Here is a 9,432-nt window from a genome sequence, read left to right on the forward strand (position 1 = left end):
CCTGGGCCTACCTCTTCCACGGGTTCCCTCAACTGTTAGGGAGTGGCACTTTTTCACGCAGCTATCCTCATTCATTCTCACCACATGTCCAAACCAGCGCAATCATCTCTCTTGCACACCACTACTGACGCTTCTTATGTTCAGCTTTTCTCTCAAGATCCTTACACTCTGACGGGTATGCACATTTACATTACACATCCAGCGGAGCATACTGGCTTCATTCCTTGCGAGCTTACGCATGTCCTCAGCAGTCACAGCCCATGTTATATATATATATATATATATTACATGCACATATGTGTGTGTCTGTGTTTGTCCTCCCACCAGTTGAAAACAATGTTGGTTTGTTTATGTCTCTGTAACTTAAGTGTGAAGGTGCATGGCTTAGCGGCCAGGGTAAACAGCTCATGATTGTAAGGTCATGAGTTTGATTCCTGGCAGTACATGTCCTTCAGCAAGACATTTTATTTCATGTTGCTCCAGTCCACTCAGCTGGCAAAAAACAAGTACCTGTAATTCAAAGGACTGGCCTTGTCACATTCTGTATCATGCTGAATCTCCCAGAGAACTACTTTAAGGGTATGCATATCTGTGGAGTGCTCAGCCACTTCATCATCATCGTTTAACGTCCATTTTCCATGCTGGCATGGGTTGGACAGTTTGAATGGGGACTAGCAAACCAGGAGGCCACACCAGGCTCACATCTGATCTAGCAATGTTTCTACAGCTGGATGCCCTTCCTAACACCAACCACTCTGAGAGTGTAGTGGGTGCTTTTTATGTGCCACCAGCACGGGAACCAGTCAGGTGGCACTGGCAATGACCCATGCATGAATGATGCTTATTGCGTGCCACCAGCACGAGAGCCTGTCAGGTGGCACTGGCATTGGCCACAACTACAATTTCCAGTTTTGACTGTGATCTGATTTTTGATTTTGATTTTACTTGACACAATAGGTCTCCTCAAGCATGGCGTGTCGTCCAACTATTCAAAGGTACTTTTTAAATGGGCTGGTTATACAACACTGGTATAGGTTACGGTTGTATTCTCACTTTACTTGCTGGGTCTTCTCAATCCACTTGCATGTTAATTTTATGAGCAGGCTGTTCCATTGGTTGGATCAATTGGAACTCTTGTCATTATAACTGACAAAGTGCCAGTTAACTTAGCAGTTCATTATGAGATCAATAGATTATGATTCTTAACCTCGAAGTCATGTGTTAGATAAAAAGATAATAGCAATAATACTGGTTTCAAACTTTGGCACAAGGCCAGCAATATTAGAGGAAGCGGGTAAGTTAATTACAGTGACCCCAGTACTCAACTAGTACTTATTTTATTGACCCCAAAAGGGATAAAGGCTAAGTTGATCTCAGCAGAATTTGAACTCAGAATGTTAAGACAGACAGAATGCAACTAAACATTTTTCCCAGTATACTCTTTTACTTGTTTGTCATTTTGACTGTGGCTATGCTGGAGCACCACCTTTAGTCGAGCACATTGACCCCAGAACTTATTCTTTGTAAGCCTAGTACTTATTCTATCGGTCTCTTTTGCCGAACCACTGTCAAGCGATGTTGGGGGCACAAACACATACATACATATATATGACGGGCTTCTTTCAGTTTCCGTCCACCAAATCCACTCACAAGGCTTTGGTTGGCACGAGGCTATAGTAGAAGACACTTGCCCAAGGTACCACGCAGTGGGACTGAACACGGAACCATGTAGTTCGTAAGCAAGCTACTTACCACAGCCACCCCTGTTAATGATTCTGTCAGCTCACTGCTATGATGATGATGATGACGATGACGACGATGATGATAATAATAACAATAATAATAATCCTTTCTACTGAAGGAACAATGCCTGAAATCTGGGGGAGAAGGATAGTTGATTACATCGACTCCAATACTCAAACTGGTACTTAATTTACTGACCTCGAAAGGATGAAAGGCAAAGTCAATTTCGGCAGAATTTGAATTTGGAATGTAGCGACAGACGAAATACTACTAAGCATTTTGCTCAACATGCTAATTATTCTGCCAGCTCGCTACCTTAAAAAGAACCAATAATAATTATAAAAAGAAAGAAAAAAAAAAAGAGTAAAAGTGACTGGAAATCTACTTACATCTGCTGAATGAACATCCCACTTGGTATGCATTGGTACGACTCGCAAAAGGTTTTGATCGTGTGCCAGTTGATATGTATTGCACATTAGGTTGGATAGAGTGGAAGATTCCAAGTGATATGAGTATGCAAGTAAATCTTTATCACATGCAGTGAACAGATGGCCATTACTTGAAAAAAGCTGCAAAATAATGTACAGTTGCAGACATTCAAAATACAGATTCTAAAAAACATGAATTTGTGTAAAAATGATATAATGAAACTAAGGAAACAGTCTAAATGCAATTTGGTAAAGGAATTCTCCGACCACGAAATTACCTTGTCAGTTAATAAATCTAAGTAAAGTTGAGTTAACAGGGGAGGCTCTATATGGTCACCTGGCCTGCTAAAAATAGCAGCCAAATCTTCATATATCCAATCATCTTAAGAAAAAAAAAAGACATTATATTTGTGATACTTTGCAACTCTAGTGCCAATCTAACTACAGACTTGAATGGATTTGGTAGATGGAAACTGAAAGACAGTCATCATCATATCATCATTTAATATCCTCCTTCCATACTGGCATGAGTTGGATGGTTTGACAGGCGCTGGCAAGTCAGAGGACTGTGCCAAGTGCTACTGTCTACGTTGGCATGATTTCTATGGCTGGGTGCTCTTTATAATGCTAACCATATGTGTGTGTTTACATCTTGCTTGCTTCAAAATAAGCCATGGCATATGAGCAATGTTGCTGTTGTTGTCCTCTTGTCAACAAATTGTCCATTAATTTTTCACATTTGAAGCTACATGGAATAAGAGATCACTTGAAAAACAAGAGTTAGTGACAGGAAAGGCATCTTGCTTTAACACATTGCCTCAATAATGTCTTCTTCTAACCTATGCTAGCATAGAAAACATGTAAAATGAATGAAGTCCTAGACGGAATGCCTGATGCAAAGGATAAAACACTTTTATCAAAGACTTGCTGGATAAAAACTGGTTTGAATAAATAATATTTTCTTTGTCGTGTCTGGAATTATCTCATTTGAATATTAATGTGTGAACAAGAACAATGGGTCCTATTATATGTTTTCCTCTTTTTTTTCTTACAATTCAACATATATTTTCACATGTTCACATCTGTAGAAGGAGATAGGTGTATTCTTATTAATTTTATCCCACTCTTTGTTTCAGAAAATAATAGCAGACCCTCAGCTTACTCAAGAAAGGAAGAAGCATGATGTTATTGTGGTTATAAAGGCTGAGCATAGCGATTTAGAAATATCTCAATTTTTAAAAGTTGCCAGATCTTTCGTCTACATAGTTTGTAAGGAGCTAGAGACTGAAGTTGGAAATGTATCACCAGTATCAAAGCATAAAAAGCATTCTAAATGTTCTGAAATCATCAGAACACTTGAATTTATCCAGCAAGTTCAACAGACCATTGATTACAATCCCAGAAAGTCCATGAGGTCAATTGCAAAAGATTTCCGTGTGTCAGAAGGAACAGTCAGGAATGTTGTCCACGAAGACATCAGATATAAGTCTTATATGATGAGGAAAGGTCGATTTGTCAGTAAAAGTAAATCACATCAGATCTAAAAGGTTCTTAAACAAACTGAAAAATCCAGTAGAAGAAGGTTTAATTTGGTTTTTCACTAACGAGAAAAACTTCAACCAAGATCAAAAAGCTAACAGAAGAAATGACAGGTGGTTATGTACAGGCCCTTCTGAAGTTCCAAGTGTTATGCATACAAAATTTCCTGCAACTGACATGAGTTGTCAGCAATGAAGGACATGTAATGCCTTCTTACTTCTTATCACAAGGCCTTAAAGTTAACTCTGCCATCTACATTGAAATCCACAAAACAATTTTTAAGCCCTGGATAGACAGTGTATGCAATGGAAGGACATATGTGTTTTAGTAAGACTTTGCGCTATCACACATGGCTCTAGTAAAACAGGAATGGATGGCTGAACATTTTCATGATCACATAACCCCTAACATAATAGCCTCCTAATTCTCCAGATCTCAATCCATTGGACTATTACATATGGGACATTGTTGAGAGAGCAGTCAATGAACACACCCATAGCACCAAAGATTCTTTGAAAGCTGCCATAGTCAGAGTAATGTCCAAAATGAACACTTGATTCGAGCATGTAGATGATTTAGATCTCATATAGAAGCAGTTGTTGAAGCTTTATTGAATAACATTGTAGAAAAGGTTCATTTTTATTCTCATAGCATTTTTTGATAAACAAAGTTATTATCTGTTATTATAGATGTTTTTTTATAAACATAAATCTGTCCTCAAATATCTTACAGACCCTTTATATAAAAATATATACATGTATGTATGTATATGTGTATGTGTATATATATTATATATATGTGTGTGTGTGTGTATCTATATATATGCATGTACAGGGATGCTGTCAGTGAGGTGAGGGTTGGCAAGGAGTACAGTGAAGGAGTAGGGGTCCAATAAGGATCAGTCCTCAGCCCCTCTTATTCATCATAGTCCTCCAGGCAATAACAGAAGAATTCAAGACAGGATGCCCCGAGGAGCTTCTCTATGCTGATGACCTTGCTCTAATAGCTGAGTCACTATCAGAACTAGAGGAGAAGTTTCAGGTGTAGAAGCAAGGTCTAGAATTGAAGGGTCTTAGAGTCAATCTAGCAAAAACCAAAGTCTTAATAAGTTGGAAGACAGACAAACTACAAATAGGTTTAGCTAGATGGGCCTGCTTGATCAGTAGAAAAGGCGTAGGTAGAAATTCCATAAGATGTACCCAGTGTAAGCTATGGACACATAAGAGGTGCAGTAATATCAAAGGAAGATTAACTGGAAAGATAATTTTTGTGTGGGAAATATTCAGGGGCAAAAAACACTGAAAATATGCAGAAAACAGCTTCTGTCACATTTCAGGGGGAAAAACTACAAGTAGTTAATAGCTTCTGTTACCTAGATGACCAAGTCAGTAGTGGGAGGTGGATGCTCTGATGCTATAATAAGAATAGCTTGGGCAAAGTTGAGAGAGCTCCTACCTCTGCTGGTGACAAAGGACCTCTCACGCAGAGTAAAAGGTAGACTGTATAATGCATGTGTGAGAACAGCCATGCTACATGGCAGTGAAACGTGGGCCATGACTGCTGAGGACATGTGTAAGTTTGCAAGGAAAGAAGCTAGTATGCTCTGCTGGATGTGTAATGAGAGAAAAATTGGACATAAGAAGCATCAGATGTGGTGTGCAAGAGAGATGACTGCACTGGTATGGTCATGTGTTGCATATGGATGAGGACAGCTATGTGAAAATATGTCACACTCTAGCAGTAGAGGGAACCAGTGGAAGAGGTAGACCCAGGAGGACCTGGGATGAGGTGGTGAAACATGACCTTCGAACGTTGGGCCTCACCGAGGCGATGACATGTGACCAAGACCTTTGGAGATGTGCTGTACTTGAGAAGACCCGGCAAGCCAAGTGAGACCATAACCGTGGCCTATGCCAGTGCAGCATAACCAGTCCATTTAAGAGTACTCTTCAATCATTGGGCAATAAACTGTGCTTGCGAAGACCTTTCGAGGCAAGTGAAGTTGTTGTCATGGCCAATGCCAGTGTCGCCTGATTAGTACCTGTGTTGGTGGAAGGTAAAAAGCACCATTTGAGCCTGGTCAGTGCCAGTGCCACCTGACTGGCTCCCATATTGGTGGCATGTAAAAAGCACCATTCAAGCTTGGTCAATGCCAGTGCTGGATGACTGGCACTTGTGCCAGTGACACGGAGAAAGCACCCAATATACTCTCGGAGTGGTTGACATTAGGAAGAGCATCCAGCTGTAGAAATTTTGCCAGATATAATTGGAGCTTGGTGCAACCTTCAGGTTTGCCAGCCCTCAGTCAAACCGTCCAGCCCACGCCAGCATGGAAAGCAGACGTTAAACGACAATGATGATGATGCATGTATCTATATGTGTGTGTGTATATGTGAGTGTATGTTGGTGCATATATATATGTATGTATATATAGGTATATAGATGTGTATATATATGTATGCATGTATATACATGTGTATATATATATATATATATATATATGTGTGTGTGTGTATACATGTATGTATATATATATATGTATCCTTGATGTGTCGGGTGATATGATATGCTTAAGAAGACCTGCTGAGTCAAGTAAAACCAAAATCGCAGCTGTGGCCAGTGACACCTGACTGGCTCCCGTGCTGGTTGCACATAAAAAGTACCATCTGAACGTGGCTGATGCCAGTGCCCCATGACTGGCTCCTGTGCCAGTGGCATGTAAAAAGCACCATCCAAATGTGAACGATGTCAGGCCCGCCTGACCGGCTCCTGTGCCATTGACATGTAAAAATCACCTACTATACTCTCGGAGTGGTTGGCATTAGGGACGCATCCAGCTGTAGAAACATTGCCAGATCAAATTGGAGCCTGATGCAGCCGCTGGCTCTCCATACCTCAGTCAAACCGTCAAACCCATGCCAGCATGGAAAAAGGACGTTAAACTATGATGATGATGATGATGATGATAAATACTGTAAACATGTTTTTAGAGATGTAGCACACCTCTGCTATGAGGTAGGAGTGAAACCTATTCCTTACTTCAGTGAGAGTTAAATGACTTACTAAGGTACACACAATAAGGGCGGCAAGATCTGAAGTTATGATCAAGGGTTAGTAGTCCAGCAATAAGTTACATTCACTACAAATATTAACCTATAAATGCTATCTGCATATCATACTTAACATGTATGCATGTGTATATATATATATATATATATATATATATATATATATATATACACACAGTTAAGTGTTTGGTTGTCTCTTGTGTATATTTTTTATTCTTTTGTCTGACACTGAAGAAATAAATTTGACACACTGTTGTTTATATCTTCTTAACAAAAGATTATTCTACCATTCAATTGAAATATTAACCTTACCATCCATCATATTCAACTATGTTTTCTACTTAAATCAGACAGTAATTTTCTCAGTCTAAGAGAAGGTAAAAGGAAATAAGAAATGGAATATAGAAACTAACAAAGAATCAGTTTACCTTTGGTTGGGAAAAGATTGAGTGAGGTATTGGCTGCCATGCTGTCATTGTTCCAAAGTGAGCATCAAAGATACCAACACCATCTGGCAAAGAGAGGAAATTAAAGAAAATTCTAAAGAAAATTTTGAAGCAATTTGAAAAAAGATAAACAAACAACCAGCCCATCTATTACCTAGCACAACAAAATACTAACATCCTCACTATCATACCGTTGGTTTCATAACCATTTTACATGCTGGCATGTGATCAGTAAATTTTCAATAACGTCTGTCAGTCTTAATCATATAACCTCTCATTCTTGAGGTTTAACCTTTTGGTATTTGATTTGATATCATTCCCTTCATGTGATTTCTACACAATGTACTATCTACTTTCCATTTTTTGGCACTCACCTTTTGCACATTTCTGCCATTAGTAGTTCCTCTGGTACCCACCAACAAATATCATTTATGACCATCCCTATATATTGCATGTCTAAAGCATTGCAATGGCTTCTCTAGAAGACATAAAACAATTCAACTGTTCCACAGGAGTACATCAGCAAAATAATGTTGTATTTCCTACAACACATTTTCACATTTTATTTATTTATTATTATTCATTGAATTTTTAGTTCATTTTCTCAATCATTTTTATCACATGTGAGTCATATGTATTTAACTATAAGGTTGACTTTGCCTTTCATCCTTTCAGGATTGATAAAATAAGTACAAATTGAGCACTGGGGTCAATATAAACAACATCTCCATCCCCTCAAAATTGCTGGCCTTGTGACAAAATTGAAAAGAATATTTTATGCATACTGACATTATACAGTCATTATACATACATCTTTACTTCATTTCTCTCTGGCCTTCACACACACTATGCACTCAGTGCCCGTGTTTTGCTAGCATCATGCTTTCAGCCCATTATTTGAAGAGAAAATTAATTTGTTGCAGCAGAAATAATAAACTCCATGAATTATTTTTCACTCAGTTCTTACTCTGGCTACTTTGCTCTCAGAATGCCCTGCTCCACAACAAATCTGGTCACCTAGGTAACAGAAAATGTTAATTACTTCTATGGAATTTTCTGGATATTTGGAAGAATTTTCTTCACACCTATTCTGATTCATACAACACACACTTTACCGCATACCATAGACCATTATTAGCAAACCTCTTACTGTTAGCTTCTCTCCTTCTAACTTCTTTTCTATCAACCTGATAGTTTTTTTTTCTTCTTTGTATCCCATTTTCTCCTATTCATTTTGGGCCTGTCTTTTAGCTTTTACAGCTCTATCAGCCACACCATTTCATTACCATACCCTTTTCGTCCTGGTTGAAACCTTGCTCTTGTCACAGAACTAGCCTGTAAGTCACAGTAGGTTGTCTTGTAAAAGCTCCCAGCTATCTTTTATGTTATAAGTTGCTATCTCTTCCTCCTTCTCACTATACACATCATCTAGTACTTGTATGGGCAAGATACAAATAAAGCACAAACAATGAACAACTGTGTGTACCCAAACATGTGCACTTTTACATACAATATATGCATATAACATGTATGAATATATAACAAATCAAAAAAATATTATTTACCTTGATTGTCTTTTTTCACAGGAACAATTGCAAAATGGTTTGCATCCAATGTTAACATGGATGTGGACTTATCAGACACAGAACTAAGGAAATAAAGTTTCTTGGTGTAAAGCAGAGACTGAAATGTCAAGTCAGTTCTAAATACATGTTTTGTTGACCCTGGCAAAAGGAAAATATATCAGTTGATAGTAATACGTCAGTTTTATATTGGATTGGTGAGATATATGTGCTCATTTGCTTTTATGTTTGTTTTTACCATGTTAGCATTATATATATATATAGTGTATCCCTGTTTATTCATGGTCCGGCATTTGCAGAACTGATAATTGTTCATAGAATCGTAAATATTGTCCGCGATTTTTTATGGCTTTTTCGTGGCAATATATATTTTTTTACACTTTTTATGGTTAAATTATTAATAACAATATGCTGTATTTGCCGGCTTACTGGACGCTCCTTCACAGTTGAAGCTTCTTCTGATTAGAATAGCCGCACATCACATCGTTTGATTGTTTAGATACAAGTACACTGTATCTTGTATCTCTTATTCTTGCTTTCAATCAAAGCTTGCTAATTAGTACAGTAACATCTATCTATATTTCACACATACACACTCTCTCCCTCTCGTAGTGAACGTATATAT

At 38.2% G+C, this 9,432-nt stretch overlaps 1 protein-coding gene across 2 annotated transcripts in view; it reads right to left on the reverse strand.

Moving 5' to 3' along the window:
* Positions 1-9,432, reverse strand: part of LOC106868631 (nucleolar protein 11) — a 57,974-nt gene that overhangs the window by 19,610 nt on the left and 28,932 nt on the right. For both annotated transcript variants that reach the window (XM_014913984.2, XM_014913994.2), the window contains exons 6-8: positions 8,790-8,948; positions 7,207-7,289; positions 2,133-2,312 (exon numbers count right to left, since the gene is read on the reverse strand). In XM_014913984.2, coding sequence (XP_014769470.1) covers positions 2,133-2,312; positions 7,207-7,289; positions 8,790-8,948 — 422 coding nt within the window. The remainder of the gene's footprint in view (positions 1-2,132; positions 2,313-7,206; positions 7,290-8,789; positions 8,949-9,432) is intronic.

Source organism: Octopus bimaculoides, chromosome 7 (assembly GCF_001194135.2).
Source record: "Octopus bimaculoides isolate UCB-OBI-ISO-001 chromosome 7, ASM119413v2, whole genome shotgun sequence".
NCBI lineage: Eukaryota > Metazoa > Mollusca > Cephalopoda > Octopoda > Octopodidae > Octopus > Octopus bimaculoides.